The following is a 22,709-nucleotide window of genomic DNA, read 5'->3' on the forward strand; positions in this document are numbered from 1 at the left end:
GTTCATGAGTTTTCATGAAATTGCATCCACATTGATTGTAGTGTTAGACGCAGCACACAAAAAAAACGCTGTGCAAAAATGCAGCATGTACGCTATGGAAGATCATGACCTAAGTCCACACTTTAAGCATAAACATGGTTGCAAAACTAAGGTGCCCATCCCATCATACTAACTATTTTATTATGGGATGATGTGATTATGGCTTAGATAAGTACCATATATGGTTTACATTGTCAAAAAAAAGTAATTGCCTGATTAGCGGTACTAGAATAAAAGAATGAACAGGGAAAAAGCTTCATGTTAAGCAGGTGAGACAGCAGGTAACATAAAACTAATGGATCATTGAACTCAACAAGCTTTCCTCCTGTGGATTACTGCCAGACATAATAAAAAATGACTGCAGTGTAATGTACTTACAGTATATTATCCATTAAGATTTGCATTGCCAGAATTGGGGTCTAAATAAGTGAGCGTTGACATTGTAACTCTTTAGTTATGTCTACTGAGGTGTACAGTGTGCTCAATATTACATAATTCCATTATATTGTTTGCATCCTGCAGAAAACCTTAAGCTTGTTTTTATTTGCGATGGAATTAATACGGATGCCGAGCATGGTTCCGACGTCTTTCCAGAGCGATATCTTTTTAATAGACAACACTCTGTTGGAAACACATATTTTTGCATATGATTATTGTTCTATGCAAAACTTGTAAATATGTGCAGAAAGTTGGTGTGCATATGTTAATAAGGGAGTCATAGTAAGATTTCATTAGGTTCACAGTATCTCTATATGCGCATTAGTTTGCATTAATCAAGGCAAGTGAAAGCCTTTTGTTACATCTAAAGTTAACTTTGGACAACCTTCATGTGTGAAAATCTTATATATAGTTTATGTAAATTATTTTTTTTTATTGTGACGTGCGAAATTCCAGATGTACTTGTGATGTCCACAAGAGCTGGAAACATACTGTATATTCATAATAAGTTCAAAAACACCTACGATCTATGAATCATGACTCTAGACGTGGCCAAAGCCATACTACTAGCTTTGTCAATGTAGGTTACATTAAACATTCTCTGTTCATTCTCATGTAAGTACTATTGTATATGGTATTTTGCAGCCAGTTCCTCCAGTTCCTATTCTTCGAAGTCAATTCATCGAATCTCAGGATCTTATAACAGTTCAAGACCTAGTTCTGCAGTGGCTCGACCAATGTCTAGAGCAACATCGGAGATCTCAGAGATCGAGTCGATTGACTCAGTAGACCGACAAGATTACCTTTTTGAAGATGAAAATGAAAGGGAAACGCTGGCGGTTTTAGAAAAGGAATTTAATTCTTTTCACGCAGGTACTTCTCTCTTTTGTTTATGGCATTTTTGTAGCAAGGACTAACACAGACATGTGGTATAGTTGTATGCATCCTTATATTTTTGCCTGTGGTATGTTATATAAAGCTGTCTGAACACAACACTTACAGACGCGGCTGTCTGCCAGTACACTCCAGTTACATAACTCCACATATTTAGGGTTCAAGCATAATGACCTCTGCTGTCTACAGCCAGATATGACTTACCAATGACATTGGTAAAACTGAGTGCCGAGAACATATATTCAGTTTTTAGATTGAAAGCTGAGCAGAAACTCATACGTTTTTGAGGAGTTTTGAGTTTTTCTGGATGATTTGGTGAGATTCTGCTCAGTTTTTGAAAAAAACTCCTGCACATACCCTTAGTGCTCATTCAGATGTCCATGCCAGTTGTCTGAGCACAAGCCGCTAATGCACAGACTGGCCATGGTTCTCCCAACCCGAGCATGACCGCTTCATGGATTCCTATGATGCTGTCATGCTCGGGTTGTCTGTGTCTTTCAGTCTGATTTCGGTCAGATTTTCAGACATCTGAATGAGCCCTTAGGGTGCAGAGATAATTGAAAACTAGTGGTGAAAGCAGTCGCTACCAGAAAATAATAAAAAGAACTTGGCACTCAACTTTTGGACGGATTTTTTTGTGGTTTAATGCAGTCAAAATAATCAAAAAACGTTTCAGGCAGTCTTGGCCTTCATCAGTTACAGACTGCTATGGACCCTTTATTTATCCTAAGGCCGGAGTCACACTGCAGTGAGATACGGTCGAGTCTCGCAGGTTAAAAGAAGCTCTGGCACCGGCACTCCGGAGCGGAGCGTGCAGCTCCATGTATTGCTATGCAACCGCACGCTCCGCTCTGGAGTGCCGGTGCCAGAGCTTCTTTTTAACCTGCGAGACTCGGCCGTATCTCGCTGTGTGTGATTCCGGCCTAAAGGACATTCACAGTTATCACTTTAAATGGATATGGTCTGTAAAAGCAGCGCTGGTCAGAGAGCCTGTGCTGAATTGCTGTCATTAAACGTAGTGACGACGGCTTGTGGCCTGCAGCGACGCGGTATCCCCCACTGGGTGATACCAAGTTGAGTGCCAAGTTCTTTTTATTATCTATATATGGTGTGGGAACCTACTTGAGCGCCTTCATTTAGTGGTGCGTACGGTGTTTTTTCTTACTCAGCTACCAGAAAATAAGACCTGCACATGTGATTGCTATATATTATCTGTAGGGGATATTCAGTTTGCAGCAAGTATGCACACATTATGATTATACAAGAGCAGGAAAGCAATGTTGATAGTATGAGGGGCCAAGTGGCCATCATCTTATCATTATATCACTCATCTATTCACTAGTGATGAGCGAGTATACTCGTTGCTCGGGTGATCTCCGAGTATTTGTTAGTGCTCGGAGATTTAGTTTTCGTTGCCGCAGCTGCGTGATTTATGTCTGCTAGACAGGCTGAATACATGTGAGGAATGCCTGTTTGTTAGGGAATTCCCACATGTGTTCAGGCTGTCCAGCAGCCGTAAATCATGCAGCTGAAGCGAAGAAAACTAAATCTCCAAGCACTAACAAATACTCGGAGATCACCCGAGCGTGCTCGGGAAAACCCGAGCAACGAGTATACTCGCTCATCTCTACTCTTCACCCTCTCCCTTATGTTTAATTGTTAAAGGGACAAAATGACTGTTCAAAGCAATCACAAGTGCTCTGTACACGTGGCCAAGCAATTCAGTGCACTTTCCGACCTACTTGTTTTCCATCTCTGTCCATCCTCCTCTGGCTCCTGTAAATCCAAAAGAGGATGGTAGACATATTACCGAACAAACTAGAAGGTGGGAAGATGAACTTAACTACTCTGCAATGCCAAGGGTGCACCTAACACCTGTACTAGGTTTGAACAGTTATTTTGTTCTCCAACACTATATTTGTTTTAACAAGTAAATTAGCCCATCAAGATTTAAATTTAAAAAATACCATAATCAAACCTTACTGACCCCATGCTGCTGCCCTCATAGACCTACTTGGGTCTCCTCTGTATTCTGGAGTGGATGGGCATGTGAACACCCTATTACTCCTGATGTAGCCAGTGACTGTCTGTACAATCGGATTTTTGCATATCCTGTTCTGGTTGTACGGACATATCCAGTCTCTGCGAAACTAATGTATTTTTTATTGGTAAATTGTCTTTTTTTTTCAAAACAAAATTGTGGACAACCCCTTGAAGAGTTACAAATAGAATTACAACCTACATACAGTATGTAATCATTGTTATCCTGTAAAGGAACTCTGTGAGCAGGATTTCAAAACCTCAAACTTTTTATATGTGCATGTAGCTCTTTCAAAGACAAGTCCAGCAATTGCTTTGCAAAGCCTCTGTTACTGAGAAATCAGCATTTTAACTGATATGCAAATGAGGCTGTATAACTGAAGTCTCTGGCACTCCAGCTCTATTCTCCGCCCAGCGCCACCCCCTCCTGCTTGACTGTCAGGCTCTGTGCTTTGTGACTACAGGCAGAGGAGATGTCCCTCAAACCGGAGGAGGCAGAACTGGGCAGTAGGGGCTAGTTCTTATAGTGTTATCTCATCTTAGTACCAGTTGGTTATCTACAGTTGCGGCTGTGGAAACGTATTACATAAGGGTTTTTTTGTTGTTGTTTTTTTTTAAAGACAACTGAACTGCAAAGTCACGTAAGGACCAACATTTACAAGCACTCATTTGAAAAATAAATTATTAAATTTAAAGCAGGGCCTCAAGTATAAGGCTCTTTTTGTTTTTTTCTTCATGTCTAATGTTCACATCGAGAAAATCTTGCATGTTGTATGTAGTGAATGTGTAAAATTGCAAAATGTTTATAAAAACAATCAACTTTGCAATTTACTTGTTTAATTCTATTGCTGTGTGTGCTGTTCCTTGCTTAGGTTACTAGCCAGTTCTGCAATCTATCTATGGTGGACGGTATTCTAGGCAAGGAGCACAGTGCTTGCATCCTCTTGTTCCCCAAGCAAATCAATGTACTGCTGAGCTGTTAGTGTATCTGAGTGGAAAACTTGAATGCTTCGACTACTGTACATTATGCCACCTCACACCATAATTTTGGGAGTAGGACTGGTGTGACATTTGCTTGGGCAGGCTTCTTGGTGTTGTACACGTGGTCTCTAAATGGAAACTGGAGGCTGGAATGCAGCAATAGAGGCTGGAATGGAGGTCTATCCTCTTCAACAATGAGTTTGCCTTTTGATTCGTTTGCATTGATAGCCAGAGATTGGTACGAAGACCACGAGAACAATACTATAAAGAGGCATTTACAAAGAAACGTCACACAGCCCCTTCTTCCAGGATTTTGGTCTGGGGCAGCGTAATGTAGCCCTGCCCCACTGCATTCCACTAACAGCTTGGTGTTAAATTGATTTGGTTGTAGAACCAGGGGTATGTAAATTTCTTCAAAGTGTCCCAGGAGTCAATTTTCAATGCAACACTGGAGTACTTGTTGCTCAAACTACTGTGAGCAGCTGGCATGGCTTAAACTTGCTGCCATGGCCTGCAACGTCTCCGTATTTGTTTCCCATCCTATCTGGGACATCATTGGTTGGCAATTGCAAGTGAAGCTGCCAGTAGTGAATCTTGATGATTTGCATGCCCAAGTGTATTCAGCCTGAGAGAACATTCCTTAGACAACATTAATAACCTCACTAATAGCATACCAAAGAGAGGTGTGTAAGTGTGTGTATTTGTGTGTTGCTCTTTTTCTCAAAACTGAATAAATTTAGATGTTTTGAAAATTTAATCTCCTATCATTATTTGTATATCATTACCATGTCTATCGATCCTGTGATTTCCATGTCCATGACTTTCCCTCCTTTGTTTTGCAACTTAAGTGTTAAGAGGTAACTATGCATACATATACAGTGTATGTGTGTGTATACAGTACAGACCAAAAGTTTGGACACACCTCATTTAAAGATTTTTCTGTATTTTCATGACTATGAAAATTGTAAATTCACACTGAAGGCATCAAAACTATGAATTCATCCATGTGGAATTATATACTTAATAAAAAAGTGTGAAACAACTGAAATTACAGTATGTCTTATATTCTAGGTTCTTCAAAGTAGCCACATTTTGCATTGATGACTACTTTGCACACTCTTGGCATTCTCTTGATGAGCTTCAAGAGGAAGTTACCGGGAATGGTCTTGAAGGAGTTCCCAGAGATGCTTAGCACTTGTTGGCCCTTTTGCCTTCACTCTGCGGTCCAGCTCACCCCCAACCATCTCGAATGGGTTCAGATCTGGTGACTGTGGAGGCCAGGTCATCTGGCGTAGCATCCCATCACTCTCCTTCTTGGTCAGATAGCCCTTACACAGCCTGGAGGTGTGTTTGGGGTCATTGTCCTGTTGAAAAATAAATGATGGTCCAACTAAACACAAACCGGATGGAATAGCATGCTGCTGCAAGATGCTGTGGTAGCCATGCTGGTTCAGTATGCCTTCAATTTTGAATAAATCCCCAACAGTGTCACCAACAAAGAACCCCCACACCATCACACCACCTCTTCCATGCTTCACGGTGGGAACCAGGCATGTAGAGTCCATCCGTTCACCTTTTCTGCATCGCACAAAGACACGGTGGTTGGAACCAAAGATCTCAATTTTGGACTCATGAGACCAAAGCACAGATTTCCACTGGTTTAATGTCCATTCCTTGTGTTCTTTAGCCCAAACAAGTCTCTTCTGCTTGTTGCATGTCCTTAGCAGTGGTTTCCTAGCAGCTATTTTACCATGAAGGCATGCTGCACAAAGTCTCCTGTTAACAGTTGTTGTAGAGATGTGTCTGCTGCTAGAACTCTGTGTGACATTGACCTGGTCTCTAATCTGAGCTGCTGTTAACCTGCGATTTCTGAGGCAGGTAACTCGGATAAACTTATCCTCAGAAGCAGAGGTGACTGTTGGTCTTCCTTTCCTGGGGCGGTCCTCATGTGAGCCAGTTTCTTTGAAGTGCTTGATGGTTTTTGCCACTGCACTTGGGGACACTTTCAAAGTTTTCCCAATTTTTCGGAATGACTTCATTTCTTAACCCCTTCACCCCTGGAGCTTTTTCCGTTTTTTCGTTTTCGTTTTTCGCTCCCCTCCTTCCCAGAGCCATAACTTTTTTATTTTTCCATCAATATGGCCATGTGAGGGCTTATTTTTTGCGGGACGAGATGTACTTTTGAATGATACCATTGGTTTTACCAGGCCGTGTAACAGAAAACGGGAAAAAAATTCCAAGTGTGATGAAATTGCAAAAAAAGTGCAATCTCACACTTGTTTTTTGTTTGGCTTTTTTGCTAGGTTCACCAAATGTTAAAACTGACCTGCCATTATGATTCTCCAGGTCATTACGAGTTCTTAGACACCTAACATGTCTAGGTTGTTTTTTATCTAAGTGGTGAAAAAAAATTCCAAAGTTTGCAAAAAAAAATAAATAAAAAAATTGCACGATTTTCCGATACCCGTAGCGTCTCCAATTTTCATGATCTGGGGTCGGGTGAGGGCTTATTTTTTGCGTGCCAAGCTGGCGTTTTTAATGATACCATTTTGGTGTAGATACATTCTTTTGATCGCCCGTTATTGCATTTTAATGCAATGTCGCGGCGACCAAAAAACTTAATTTTGGCGTTTTGATTTTTTTTCTCGCTACGCCATTTAGCGGTCAGGTTAATCCTTTGTTTTTATTGATAGATCGGGCGATTCTGAACGCGGCGATACCAAATATGTGTAGGTTTGATTTTTTTTTAATAGTTTTATTTTGATTGGGACGAAAGGGGGGTGATTTGAACTTTTATATATATATATTTTTTTTTATATTTTTAACCATTTTTTTTTTATTTTGGCATGCTTCAATAGCCTCCTTAAGAGGCTAGAAGCATGCACAACTCGATCGGCTCTGCTACATAGAGGTGACATACAGATCACCTCTATGTAGCAGAAAGGCAGGTGTACTTTGAGTGCCGACCACTGGGTGGCGCTCAAAGCAATCGGCCATCAACAACCATAGAGGTCTCAAGGAGACCTCTGGTTGTTATGTCGATGCACTGCTGACCCCCGATCATGTGACGGGGGTCAGCAGTGCGAGCACTACCGGCCGCGCGGCCGTGAGCGCTAGTTAAATGCCGCTGTCAGCGCTTGACCGCGGCATTTAACTAGTTAATGGGTGCGGGCGGATCGCGATTCTGCTCGCGCTCATTGCGCGCACATGTCAGCTGTACAAAACAGCTGACATGTCGCGGCTTTAAGGTGGGCTCGCCGCCAGAGCCCACCTTAAAGCAGGGGATCTGCCAGCTGACGTACTATTCCGTCAGCTGGCAGAAAGGGGCTAAAGTAATGATGGTCACTCGTTTTTCTTTACTTGTTTGTTTTTTTCTTGCCATAATACAAATTCTAACAGTCTAATCAGTAGAACTATCAGCTGTGTATCCACCAGACTTCAGCACAACACAACTGATGGTCCCAACCCCATTTATAAGGCAAGAAATTCCACTTATTAAACCTGACAGGGTACACCTGTGAAGTGACAACCATTCCCGGTGACTGCCTCTTGAAGCACATCAAGAGAATGCCAAGAGTATACAAAGCAGTCATCAAAGCAAAAGGTGACTACTTTGAAGAACCTAGAATATAAGACATAATTTCAGTTGTTTCACACTTTTTTGTTAAGTATATAACTCCACATGTGTTAATTCATAGTTTTGATGCCTTCAGTGTGAATATACAATTTTCATAGTCCTGAAAATACAGAAAAATATTTAAATGAGAAGGTGTGTCCAAACTTTTGGTCTGTACTGTATATGTATATATGTATAAATATATATATATGCATGTATGTGTATATACATATATATATATATATACATATACAGTACAGACCAAGTATATATATACTGTATATATACATATATATATTTATATACACATAGGTATGTAGTATGTATTGTACTATTTTTCCAGACAGCATTTAGGAAATGACATAGCTTGTAGTTTAGGGGCTTCAGCAGTCCAACTGATTTTATAAAAAGCTCTTTATTATGTGCTGGACCATATTATTGTTAATAAATATTACAGTGTAAAATGGAGAATTGACCACAATTGATAGATGTAGACAAAGCCTGTGACATGGCTAAGTATTACCATTACTTCACTGCCTTTATTCTGCTTTCTTTTTATTATTCTTGTAGAAAGCTTCTTGGCTATAATTAAGCCACGGTACTATTTTTTAATTTATTCAAATTAGCAGTTTTCTCAAATTTAATGTGGGTGGAAGTGTAATATATAAAAATTAGATTCAGTTTAGCATGTTATTAATGCTATTCTATTCACTGCTGAAATATGTGTGAAAAAGAAAACCCACAAATTCTAGGCCGAGCACCACACATCATGCGTTTGTCACATTAAAAACCGCCTGCACTGACAACCACTGAGTACGAAATGAGTTAAAGCAGTTTTTGTATATTGCTCCTTGCCACTTTTACAGAACAAGCAGCATTTGGCACAGTAGTAAACATTAGAAATATATGAGTGTAAGGTTGTGCTGAGTACAGCGTGCTGAAGAGAAGTATTGTTTTACAAATTGTCCATCAAATCTTTTGAAAAAGAAAAGTCTTAAGGGAAATATACACAATGATAAATTGATGACTTGTACGCAAGGTTTTTCTGCACCTGCTTGCTATTCTTATTGTTCCCCTACCAGTGAATTATCTGCATAGAAACTTACTATACTGGAGTACTACAGTGGCATGGCTTTATTGGGAGCAGAGGTACTCGAGTAAGTACATGCATGCTGTGGGTCCTATGAGACAACAAAGTGCATATAAGGAGCAGGAAAGTCTTTATAGAATTTGTATTGAGGCATAAACCCCTCCTTACTAATCTTCAACCTTAATCTTCAATCTTACTAATCGTCCATATCTCCCTTTCCAACCATGTCTAGATTCCCTGCTGTTTATGAAGTTCCTTCTCATTCTAGATGATGTGATGCAGTGACCCATGTTACAGACAGGGGGCACTGTATATGCCCCTCAGGATATGCATGGAGGCGTATCTGTAGTAGTGATAATGAAACAGTGTCCGGCATGATTGTAAATGGCCGGTATGTGTCGCAGAGGGAGTCTGCGCTGTAAGCCTGTAGTATTTTTGTTCTGGGACCTGTAGTCCCACAAGTAATTGTATAGTTTATAGAGTTAGGCTTGCAGGGCTAGTTTGAGAGCTGGGCGGGTCGAACTAGCCACACCCACCTCCCACCTATGGCATTGGTTACAACTATGTAATGTGACCAGGGTGTGGGTCACATGGTTCAGAGTGTGAGTTACTGTATAGCCTGTGTGTTGGAATGTCCTGGAATGGACTGGATTCCTGGAATCACCTGCTGAGGCTATGGACTGAATGGTCAATGTGTTGGAATGTCCTGGAATGGACTAGATTCCTGGAAGCACATGGTGAGACCATGGACTGAAGGCCTGTGTGTTGGAAGTGCCTGGGACTGGATTTCCTAAATAGCGCACGGAGAGTCTGTATCTGCAGAGCCTGGGACAGCTATGGTGTTGGGGAAAGCTACAGTTCCTACTGCGGGACTGGACTATCTGAGGTGCCTTGGTCACAAGGATGGTGACCCCAGTGAGGCATCTTTCCCCTGGGAACCAGGACTGACAGGAGTCAGTGTGTGGAGCCGAAGCTCCTGTAAGGTAACTCCAGATAAAGGGGGTTACGGGCGAGAGACATATATCTCTCATTGGAGCAGACTATCAGTGGTTAATGTGTTCCATTGATGTAAATAATGAACTGTTCGTGGTGCAGTTTATGAGTCTTAATAAACCGGATAGACTGTTTATGTGGAGAAACCGTGCCTGAGTGCTTTAATTCCTGTTGCCAAGCGAGTTTCCCCAACCCACTAAGGTAGCACTATCTCACAATGGACCTGTGACCATGAAGCTAAACCCTGCAGCAGTAGGTAACCCAAGCATTACATGACCTTCTGGTCCAAAAAAAAGTACAGAACTTGTCTTTATTTTTATTGGTCCACCATATGGAAGTGTGACTACTGTAGCCACCCATTGACCGCAGCTACAAGGATCACACCGCTATCCCGATTAAACAGGAAGTACAGAAACCAGTGGGAACCTAGGAAGCATTAGAATGGAAGTGGCAGGGGATCAGTAAAGTGACATTAACTTATCTTAGTATTTTCGGTATTTCGCAAAAATATTAACTAAAATGTTTCAGCTGCTGGACGACCCTTTTAAATTAAACCAGTGCTTGAATGTATAATAATATGGTCCTTTAGTCCTTGTTGTCTTTACTTTACATGTTTTCACCCCCTTCTATTAGCCATAGTAGAGAGCCACTATAGAGTCCCCCTTCCTCTTGAGTAATCAGATCGGTTATGGAATATGCTGATGACAAATCACGAGAAGATTAGCCAGATGTTTCCCAAAAGTAAATGTGTGAACACTCACTTTACTCGGTTATTTTCCAAATATGAAGCCTATATTCATCCATTTGGGTCAGTGGAAGCCAAATTAAGGAGCTGTATTTCAGAATTGCATCCTTCATTTTGGTAGAGGAAAATATGACAAATTACTGGCAATGTGAATTTTCACAGGTTTCTCAGTTTTCAGCTATTTTTTTCCAGCCTTAGATGGATTCATGTTCCCATAAGGCATGTATACTTTTCTGGCTCATGTATCATTGGATTATTTAACATGTTTATCACTTCCCAAACATCGCAACAACTTCTATGAGAGGTATCACTATTTAGCAGCCTAACAGAATTGGAATAAAACAAGTGAGAAAACAAAAGAGATTATCTTCTGTATATTAGGATGAGATTTTGGTTCCAGATGGGGTTCGTGATTGTCTGCTATACTTACACACTTCAAACCTTGAAATGAAATATTATTCTGTTACAGGTAATAGGAAACTTCAGACATCAGCAGTTAATTATGATTCCTTCCAGTTGACAAGACATGGCCAAAGATTAGCAAAATCTGAAGATGAAGTGCCTTTAAGTAGGTGAGTATAATTAATCTTCATCGGGTACCTGTCTACATTTTGCCTTTTATGAGTGTATTTATGTGAGTGAATGGCTGGTTTTTGCAATTAAAATTCCAAAAATGGAAATTACATAAATTGTTAGCTGAGGCACATTGGAAGGAGTGATAAATCAGAAAATTAATTTTGTTCCTGATTGATCTTTAGTGATTATCTACAGAACAGTCTTAATCTCATTCTCCTGTCTTCTGTGTTCTCAACTTATTTTTAGATAGGTAGACATTGATGTCTTCTTCTAGTGAGCTATTAGGACTGACTATAGAAACATTAAAAATTGATTGAGTATGAGACCACATTTTCCCATCTGGTTTGCATTATATTTTTTTCGTAATATTATTTTCATGTCAGAATAGATATAATTTTTCACTGATTACTAGAGCTTATCACAATGCAGAAATATACTAAACAATTTGGTCCAGAATTCTGGTGCAAATTGGGGAAAAAGTTCCATACATGATAGGCAGCAGATTTATTATGTGATATTTCTGGAGCCTACCTAGTCAGTTTTGAAAATGAACTAGAATAAGGAGCTCTTATAGGGAAGAGAAATTCTTCTGACATATCTAGGAATATGTACAGTAACTAATTTTCCATACCGAATGCATATCTGTGAAAAGAATAGGAACAGTTTCTGCTCATCTGGTTTAGTTTTGTCTTGTTTAAAGAGTTTGTGCACTGCTAAAAATAAAAACAATACTAACCTTCCAGGCTGATGCCATTCCTCCATTTTCTCCCTGTGTACAGCTAAGCGGTGAGCTGTGGCATTCTCTCGCTAGCTCACTATCTAGATTCAACACAAAATTGCTTCATTCCCTGCATCTGCTTTTATAGAGACTATGATAGTCCCTCCTGATTGGCTGTGCTGTACCTTGTGATGTGATAGCTGAAAAGCATTATGGGAAAACCTGCCAGCTGTGGTCATGTAATATATTGATATGATATTCTGCAACATGTAAAGTGGCAGTGACCTTTTTAGGTGAATCACACAAAGCATATCGGAAATTGCTCGAATTTTCCTGGATAGGCAAATTCCTATAAATTCGACATGAGTTTGTTTTCCATCGAATTGATTAGCTAATCTCGAGTCATACGTCATAAATGCATTCATGAGCTTAATGTATTCATCAGGATTTGACCCTTTTCAGGAAGTCTTTGTTCCCTGTTGCAGATCGGTTTAAAAAACGCTTTACTAATTTTCACCAAGTTCAGCCCTGAGTTAGAGGCGCCACTCACTGATTGGCTGCCACACTGTTAATGTGATGTCAGTGACGCAGCAATCGATAGACACTAGGAGCAGCAGTGGAGACTCAGAGCTGGATCCAGGAACAGTGAGTTTTTTCACACGAAACTGAACTGGAGGATGAAGATTTACTGAAATGGGACAACCATTTACTTTATTTGCATGTAAATCCTAACATTTCCCTAAGCCCTTTTCTGAACTGAAGACCTATTTGATAAATGGATACTGCTCCCCATCTCAATTTTTAGCCTTATATTAACAGTGAAAGTGACTTTTATACCAACGCTACTTTAATTACCAGATGCCCAAACTCTTCCTATGGTGGTTCTTCTATGTGAATTAAAATCATTACAGGCAGCTATTCTCAAATTACTTTGAGCAGAGTGAAGCCATCATATATCGAAAAAAAATTTGAGTAGCAAGCAAAATCCAGGGATGTCTGGCTGTGCCAGATGTCCTTAAGTACTAACTTTTTAGAATCACTATAAATTCATGATTTCAAACTGCTTACGTTATAATTTGGCTTTCCACCTTTGTAAAATGCTATCATGGGCTTTCCTATACAGCCTATAATAAGTTTAATGGAGAGTTATGTTTAGAGAGATAGTGAATGGGATATATATAAAACGGACTTCAATTAGCGACTGTGATAGGCCGCACTAAACAGATGTGTTTCTAGGAAGCGGCGAAAACTGTGTGTGTAGTGGTTAGTCCTAATTTCTTTGGGTAGAGCATTCCAAACAATAGGTGCAGCTCAGGAGAAGTTTTGTAGCCGGGAGTGGGAGGTACGGATTAGTGCGGATGTTAGTCGAAAGTCGCTTGGGAGCGTAACAAGCGGGTAGTGTTGTGATCTGCTTTTTGGGCTCCCCTAGTGGTGGCTGGTGGTACTGGAGACTTGTGTGTTCTTTTCTGCCTCAGCTCACCTGCTTCCATCAGTTTTGGGAGTTCCCTATTTAGCCTTGCTCTCCAGTCACTTCCTTGCCGGTCATCATTGTAACCTGAGCCTTTCAGTTGCATGTTCCTGCTACCAGTCTGCTGATCAGCTAAGTGGACTCTTGTCCTTTTTGTTTTGCATTTTTTGTCCAGTTTACAGTTTGTCATTTCCTGTTACTGGAAGCTCTTGTGGACTGAAATTGCCACTCCTGTGTCATGAGTTGACACAGGAGTCTTAAAGTAATTTCAGGATGGGTTTTTGAAAGGGTTTTTCAGCTGACCGTGAAGTCCTCTTTTGTATCCTTCCTCTATCTAGTAAGTGGACCTCGCTTTGCTAAATCTACCTTCATACTGTGTATGTCTTTTCCTCTGAACTCACCGTTAATATATGTGGGGGCTGAACTGTCATGATTCCCCAATGGCATGGGATAATCAGAAACACAAAATAACAGACTAGCCCTCGGGTGATGGAAACTCAAGCTGACCGTGACCTAAATCTACCACACAACTAACAGTAGCCAGGAAGCATTCCTACGGCTGCCTAGATGCCATGTGCCAGCCGGAGAACTAACTACGCCTGGAAGAGGAAGGAACAGACCTGGCTTACCTCTAGTGAAATTCCCCAAAGATTATAGTAGCCCCCACATATATTAACGGTGAGTTCAGAGGAAAAGACATACACAGTATGAAGGTAGATTTAGCAAAGCGAGGTCCACTTACTAGATAGAGGAAGGATACAAAAGAGGACTTCACGGTCAGCTGAAAAACCCTTTCAAAAACCCATCCTGAAATTACTTTAAGACTCCTGTGTCACCTCATGACACAAGAGTGGCAATTTCAGTCCACAAGAGCTTCCAGTAACAGGAAATGACAAACTGTAAACTGGACAAAAAATGCAAAACAAAAAGGACAAGAGTCCACTTAGCTGATCAGCAGACTGGTAGCAGGAACATGCAACTGAAAGGCTCAGGTTACAATGATGACCGGCAAGGAAGTGACTGGAGAGCAAGGCTAAATAGGGAACTCCCAAAACTGATGGAAGCAGGTGAGCTGAGGCAGAAAAGAACACACAAGTCTCCAGTACCACCAGCCACCACTAGGGGAGCCCAAAAAGCGGATCACAACAGGGTAGGCCGATAAACAGAAAGGAGAGAGGAGATGTATGGGGGTGCTGCACTGTGGAAAGCTTTGTGGGTGAGAACATGCAATTTAAATTTTATCCTGTGAATGTATGGGCAGCCAGTGCAATGACTGGCACAGAGCTGAAGCGTACGAGTCCCAACTAGCCAGATAGATTACCCTGGCTGCTGCAGATGAGGGGAAAGTTGAATGAGAGGGAGGCCAATTAATAGACAATTGCTTTAGTCAAGGCAGGAGTGAATCAGGGCAACAGTGAGGTTTTTGTTGTTTCCATGGTGAGAAAGAGCGGATTCTAGACATTTTCCTTAGGTGCAAGCGACAAGAGGGGGCAAGAGATTGTATATAGGAGGTGAAGGAAAGATTGATGTCAAACATAACACCTAGACAGCGTGCCTGCTGCTTGGGTGTTATTGTTGTTCCATCCACAGAAAGGGAGATGTCAGATTTAGGTACAGTAAGTACGTAGACGGCGGGAGCAGAAGATCAATTTTGGAATGGTTGAGTTTCAGATAGCGAGCAGACATTATGTTGGAAACTGTGGACAAATAGTCACTGGTGTTCTGTAGTACAGCGTGGTTAAGGTCAGAGGAAGAAGTGTATTGTTGTGTATCATGAGGATAAAGATGTTGCTGAAAGCCAAATTTGCTGATGGTCTATCCAATAGAGGCCGTGCAGAGAGAGGAGGGCCAAGTACTGAACCCTGAGGGACTCTTATAGTGAGAGGAAGAGCAGACGAAATGGATACGGGGAACGATACACTAAAGGAGCAGTTAGAAAGATAGGAAGAGAACCAGCAGAGAGCAATGTCCTTTATGCCTCTTGATTGGAGCACAGAGAATAGGAGGTGGTGGTTGACAGTGTCGAAAGCTGCAGAGAGGTCAAGTAGAATTAGCAGAGAGTAGTCACCGTTATGTTTTGCTGTCAAAACGCCTTTGGTCACTTTCATGAGTGTAGTTTCTATAGAATGTAGGGGGCAGAAGCCAGACTGTTATGGATCTAGGGGAGAATGAGCGGAGAGGTAACAGGTAAGGCGGGAGTAGACCAGGGGCTCCAAGAGTTTAGAGATGAAGGGGAGATTGGCGACTGGTCTGTAGTTATTTGTGCAGGATGGGTGGAGATGCTTGTGATGCTTGTCTCAATATAACATATTCATTCATTTTTTATAATAATCAAGCTTAAAACAGTGTGTTTGTCTTCTGTCTTCAGGAGCGCATCACTTTTTCTGTTGCCTAGTTGCTGGGAATGGTGCTCTTCTGAAGAGTGACAGTTCGGACCAGCAGTATGATGGTGCTGCTAGTTTGAGCGGTGTGCTCTCTCCCATGCTGCTAGCAGAGGCAGCTTTGTCTGTGCAGCATGGGAGTTGTTCTGGCCCTGCGTGATCTGGCCAGCTTTAGAGTGGCGCTTGCTAACTGTATAGCTTACAACTTGCATGCTTGTTTTACTTGACTAGGAGACTCTGAGGTGTGCTGACAGGCAATAAGCTGTACACTAAAGAATTAAAAATCTATCAATTTGTGTGAACAGAGAAGATTTTTTAATAAGGAGTATGATAAATTGCTAATTGATTGTACAAGCACTTTGCAATTTTAACCATTAATGAACATGCAACAGCCTTTTTAACATTATTTTAGCAGGCCTAGACAGAATTAATGAATGCTGGAGTTAGTTCAACTGTTTTGCGTCCAAATTCACAAATGTCAGAAACTTGAAGTATATACGTTGCAATGGATGTCCATGAAAAGATGCAGTGTGTTAGTCACTTCTTAGACACAGTTGGTTTCCAGGTCACATTTTAGGAGCACAGTATGATTTGTATTGTGTGGAATAGAACTTTCTTTTTTCATACTTTTTTTTCCTTATTTTTTGTTCCTTGTCAGATTGTCCCTGCACACTCTGCAAAGCTGTGCTGTAGAAAGTGAATCGGATGAAGAGGAGACCCTGCAGGACAAGCTTAATGTATTGTCACTTCAATAGAGCTTTGCACCATGGTACAGCTAAAAAATAACACATGCTGTCAATTTCAGGCATTTCAAATATTAGATAATTGGTTATAACCATTGCTGAACATGTTTCCTACTAGTTTGTCTTCTTTCCTAAGTGCCTGTGTGTTTCTTTCTGCACATTGACATGGCACTGTACAGTGTGTACCCTGATGAACAAACGCAGCTGTATATATTTTTTGTTAGTCAAACTGTTAATGATCATTGCCGAACTACATCTTATAATTGTAAAAGTACATGACATTGTGTTCATTCTGTCTTGACACAATACATTTGGAGCTATCTTTCATACAGATTTAAAAAAAATTCATTCATACATGTTTTACTATTGACTATTAAATGACAATTGTAACTAACAAATTAAAGCTGCACTCTGAATCACTATAGTATGTAAACATTGAATATATGAAATTGGAACTGCCATAGAAATCATGTTAAAAAATGAAGGTATTTAGTGCATAAATTGGCCAATTCGTGTGAGCCCAACAGACAACGACAAGGTGTACCCTTTTGTTGGGACCCTACACCTAACATAATGCCTCTCCTGGGCTAAAATCACACAATTCTAAGGGCAGGTAGGATGAAGCTCTATTTAGAACCACACATTATGGGTCTTCAAGCCACATTTGGATCCTTAGCAACAGTTTAGGAATCACTGTATTATACAGAGCCCAGTGAAATGGACTGACCATGCAACTCTACTACAAATGGGTACTCGTAGCTGCTCTCCCATTCAACTACTTTAAGGACTACCATTTATTGACTCAGAAAGGTATAATAGGATAATTCAATATGGGTTTTCTTAACCAGATAAATTAATTTAATGCACACACATTGCAATATAGTAATTTTTCACAAGTTTCAGTTTTTATGAGGATCTGTCGCCATATTTCACCACACAAGTTATATACATTACTAAATAAAGGTTTTAGACATGATGAGGCTAGTATTATTGCTTTTACAATACACCAGACAGGAGAACAGGAATTGTAGAGCCATTTTGACTTGGATTTCCCACCTTAATACACCAACCCAATCAGATCTAAAAGATCTGCTTATTAATAATGCATGCATTATGCATTGTAAGGTCTGGCGACTGAATGCTCAGTAAGTTATTAACAGTTCACATTTAGAAGTTTCCCTCAATGTAGCACAGTATAGTTATAATAACCTACAATATGTGTCTTTTGTTGCCAAACATTTGGCACCTATGATGTTTATTATAAAAAAAGCCAATATCTTCCATATTAATTGAATATTTGCCAAACGTGCATCACTAGACTACAGTATTTTTAATAGCGTTTCCAGTTATATTCAACAAAAAGTTTACCTGTGAACCTATATGCAGTCATTTCAAGAAAACAATAAAGAAGAACCATACAATAAAGGCACCTTTTCCAATAATATGGTTATACAAACTTCAGCAATAGTGACAGCCTCCAAACATTTGTGTATCCTTCTGTGAGCTAATTCTTGCCCTTGTTTGCTGTAGTTTCTTCTACTGCAATTTTTTCAAGCTCTTGAAACTTTGCAGATTCTCTTTCCTGACTAGCAGATTTAATGTCTCTCCGTAGATTTTCAGTAAGATTGAGATCGGGACTTATTGACCTGTTTAATTTTTTCCCCTTCTTAACCAATCTAGTTTCCAATTATTCATAGGTTACTCTGATGTTGTGCTTTGGTTGTTAATTTTTTTTTGACATTTTGTAGGGTTTTTTTAAGCCAGGATAAATTTTGCACATTTCATGTGTACAAATTAAAGCTAAATTTCATAATAGAAAATTGATATTAAACCACTATAACTATATATTTTCTGAAAGTAGACACCTGGCACAGATAAATGACACTTATCACTTTATGCATGCAAGCATCTTCAAACAATATTGTGTCAGTGATTTAAAAAAAAAAAAAAAATAATAATAATAATAATTTTTATTTATATAGTGCCAACATATTCCGCAGCACTTTACAATTAAGCGGGGATATGTATAGACAATAAATTCAGTACAAGTTAAGACAATTTAAACAGTGACATTAGGGGTGAGGTCCCTGCTCGCAAGCTTACAATCTACAAGTAAATGGGGGGACACAATAGGTGAAAAGTGCTTGTTATTTCAGGTCTGGCAATTATAATAAATAGGGATGTAAAAAAATGCATAAAAATAATATCAGTGGCTACAAGTGCTACAGAAATTACACTCCCTGACAGACGTTATGTCGCTTATGCATGTTATGTAAATAAAAGCTTATAACCTGATGTTAAATTCATCCATTGGTTGTATAAATTATTCTTTTGAAAGCCTCTGAAATGTAGTTTAGGTTAAGAAAATAAATTGGCATCAATGCAGAAATATTGATCAGTTAATGGACACAGAATGGTCAGATTTTGGCAAGACAAAAGTTTTGTCGCCCACAGAAAGTAATGTGATATTCAAACAAATAATTAACTTAAAATACAAATATATGTTGCATAACATTGGTGAATGAAGTTGTGGTGCTATTAGAGTCATATTTAATATTTTGTGTGACTTCCATGACCTTGAAGGACTGCATCCATGCTGTTCAACAATGATTCATGCAATTTATTAATGAAGTCATCACGAATAGCAAAGAATGCAGTCTTACATGCCTCCCAGAGTTCATCTAGATTCTTTGGTTTTGTCGTCCAAGCTTCCTCTTTCATTCTACCCCAAACATGCTCAATGATGTTCATGTCTGGTGACTGGGCTGGCCAGTCCTTGAGCACCTTGATCTTTTTTGCCTTGAGGAACTATGTTGTAGAGATGGATGTATGAGATGGAGCACCATCCTGCTGAAGAATTTGTGCCCTTTTATGATTTGGAATATAAGAGGTAGCTAATACTTCTTGATATTTTAGGCTATTGATATTGCCTTCCACCTTGCAAATGTTTCGCACACCCCCATACTGAATGTAACCCCAGACCATGATCTTTCCACCATCAAATGTAACTGTTTTCTGTGTGTATTTTGGATCCATACGGGCTTCAGTAGGTCTCCTGCAGTATTTGCGGCGGCTGTGGTGTAATTCTACTGAAGATTCATCAAAGAAATCCACCTTCTGCCACTTTTTCAGCATCCATCTATTTAGCAGGCTGTGGGACTTTGCAAATGCCACACGGTTTTTTATTTGCCTTTTGTTTAGTGCTGGCTTCTGGGCACTGATTCCACCATGGAGGCTATTTTGAGACAGAATCCTACAAACTTTTCTAGTTGACACAGGGACTTGAGGTGACCAGGCCTGTTGGAGCTCTGCTGCAGTGGAAGAGGGACTTGCTTTGGATTTTCTAACCAACAAATGTTCCCCCTGAGCAGTTGTCTTGCTGAGTCTGCCGGACCTGGGCTTGTCAAATACATCTCCAGTCTCTTCAAATCTTTTTTTAATTATTTGTACTTGACGCTGAGACATTTTAAAGGTGCCAGCCACCTCTGTAGTGGATCTGGTCTTCAGCCTCTTGATAATCCAGGCTTTGGTCACAGGGTGGATTTTTGGCATGTTGTCAGAGCTCAAGTTGCAGTTCAAGTGAAGGTCTGGGGTGCTGGGTTTCTTTTTATACACACACACTAATTAACCGATCATTTACTGAGCACAGGTGAGGATGTAAACTAGGATTGGGTGCATTATATGACCAGGCGACAAAACGTTTGTCTTGCCAAAATCCATTAACTGATCAATATTTCTGCATTGATGCCAATTTATTTTCTTAACCTAAACCACATTTTGGAGGGTTTCTGCTTTCAAAATAATAATTTATACAACCAATGGATGAATTTAACGTCAGGTTATAAGCTTTTATTTACATAACATGGATAAGCGACATAACTTTTGTCAGGGAGTGTAGATATATTACACCTTCCGTATATACTCGAGTATAAGCCGACCCGAGTATAAGCCGACCCCCCCCCTAATTTTGCCACAAAAAACTGGGAAAACTTAATGACTCGAGTATAAGCCTAGGATGGAAAATGCAGCAGCTACTGGTAAATTTCAAAAATAAAAATAGATACCAATAAAAGTAAAATTAATTGAGACATCAGTAGTTTAGGTGTTTTTGAATATCCATATTGAATCAGGAGCCCCATTTAATGATCCTTACAGTTCATGATGGCCCCATGAGATGCTCCATACAAAATACGCCCCATGTAATGCTCCATACAGTTTATGATGGGCTCCATAAGATGCTCCATATTAAAATATGCCCCATACAATGCTGCACAAATGTTGATTATGGCCCCATAAGATGCTCCATACAGACATTTGCACCATATAATACTCCACAAATGTAGATTATGGCCCCATAAGATGCTCCATAGAGATATTTGCCCCGTATAATGCTGCACATATGCTGATTATGGCCCCATAAGATGCTCCATAGAGATATTTGCCCCATATAATGCTGCACATGGCCCCATACAGATATTTGCCCCATATAATGCTGCACATGGCCCCATAAGATGCTCCATACAAATATTTTCCCCATATAATGCAGTACATGGCCCCATAAGATGCTTCATACAGATATTTGCCCCATATAATGCTGCACATGGCCCCCTAAGATGCTCCATACAGATATTTGCCCCATAAGATGCTCCATACAGATATTTGCCCCATCTAATGCTGCACATGGCCCCATAAAATGCTCCATACAGATATTTGCCCCATATAATGCTGCACATGGCCCCATAATATGCTCCATACAGATATTTGCCCCATATGCTGTTGCTGCGATTAAAAAAATAAAAAATTACATACTCACCTCTCAGGCCTCCGGCACTTGCTATGTTCACCTGCTCCCTGTTCCACCGCCGACCGCCGCTGTGTCTTCCCCGTCCTCTGCCATTTAGTTTAACCCCTTAACGACTGCCGATACGCCTTTTAACGGCGGCAGTTAAGGGTACTTAAAGGTGAATAGCGCCCCCCAGAGTCAGATTTTCTCTGGGGTCTCGGTTACCGGGGGTAGCCGAGACCCCAGAGAACATGAAGCGATTTCCCATTTAATTTCTCTGTCCTCCGATGTGATCGCACATCAGAGGACAGAGAAATGGGGTCCCCGATCGCGCCCCGATACTCACCTGTCTCCCCCGGTGCTCATTGTGGCTCCCGATGGGCGCTGCCATCTTGTTCCGGCCATCTTGTTCCGGCCGGCACCCGGGAGATCTTTGGGGTCTTGGCTGCCGGGGGTAGCCGAGACCCCAAAGAACATGATCGGAGTTGGTTTTTACCGATCCCTGTTTTGCGATCGCCGGTAATTAACTGTTTACCGGCGACCGCAAAAAAAAAGCGATGTGTAATTCTCTGTCCTCTGATGTGATCGCATATCAGAGGACAGAGAAATATGGGGATTCGGGGACCCTGTTATACTTACCGGTGTCCCTGGGTCCTCCTGTGTCCCCTCCTGGCCGCCGGCTTCTTCCTCCAGTAAGAAAATGGCGGGCGCATGCGCAGTGCGCCCGCCATGATCTGCCAGCCGGCAGCTAGAGGAGTTGGGGCTAAATTTAGGGTTAGGGTTAAGGTTAGGGTTGGGGCTAAATTTAGGGTTAGGGTTAGGGCTAAAGTTAGGGTTAGGGTTGGGGCTAAAGTTAGGGTTTGGGTTGGGGCTAAATTTAGGGTTAGGGTTGGGGCTAAATTTAGGGTTAGGGTTAGGGTTGGGGCTAAATTTAGGGTTAGGGTTGGGGCTAAATTTAGGGTTAGGGTTAGGGTTGGAGCTAAAGTTAGGGCTAGGGTTAGGGTTGGGGCTAAATTTAGGGTTAGGGTTAAGGTTGGAGCTAAAGTTAGGGCTAGGCTTGGGGCTAAAGTTAGGACGAGGGTTGCGGCTAAAGTTAGGGTTAGAGTTGGGATTAGGGTTAGGGTTTGGATTAGGGTTACGTTTGGGATTAGGGTTAAGGTTGGGTTGGGATTAGGGTTAGGCGTGTATTGGGATTAGGGGTGAG

The 22,709-nt window shown here is 40.8% G+C and overlaps 1 protein-coding gene across 10 annotated transcripts in view; it reads left to right on the plus strand.

The window, feature by feature from the left end:
- The window catches only part of ZBBX (zinc finger B-box domain containing), a 336,677-nt gene extending 319,534 nt beyond the window's left edge, over nucleotides 1–17,143 (plus strand). For 7 of the 10 annotated variants that reach the window (XM_077290616.1, XM_077290617.1, XM_077290618.1 and 4 more), the window contains 3 exons: nucleotides 1,123–1,350; nucleotides 11,306–11,408; nucleotides 16,638–17,114. In XM_077290616.1, the coding sequence (XP_077146731.1) occupies nucleotides 1,123–1,350; nucleotides 11,306–11,408; nucleotides 16,638–16,734 (428 nt within the window). In that variant the 3' untranslated portion in view covers nucleotides 16,735–17,114. Of the gene's footprint in view, nucleotides 1–1,122; nucleotides 1,351–11,305; nucleotides 11,409–16,637 lie in introns of all 10 variants that reach the window. The other 3 variants (XM_077290622.1, XM_077290624.1, XM_077290619.1) reach the window with 3 other exon arrangements.
- Nucleotides 17,144–22,709: the final 5,566 nt, after the last annotated feature.

The sequence above is a fragment of the Ranitomeya variabilis genome, chromosome 2 (assembly GCF_051348905.1).
Source record: "Ranitomeya variabilis isolate aRanVar5 chromosome 2, aRanVar5.hap1, whole genome shotgun sequence".
NCBI lineage: Eukaryota > Metazoa > Chordata > Amphibia > Anura > Dendrobatidae > Ranitomeya > Ranitomeya variabilis.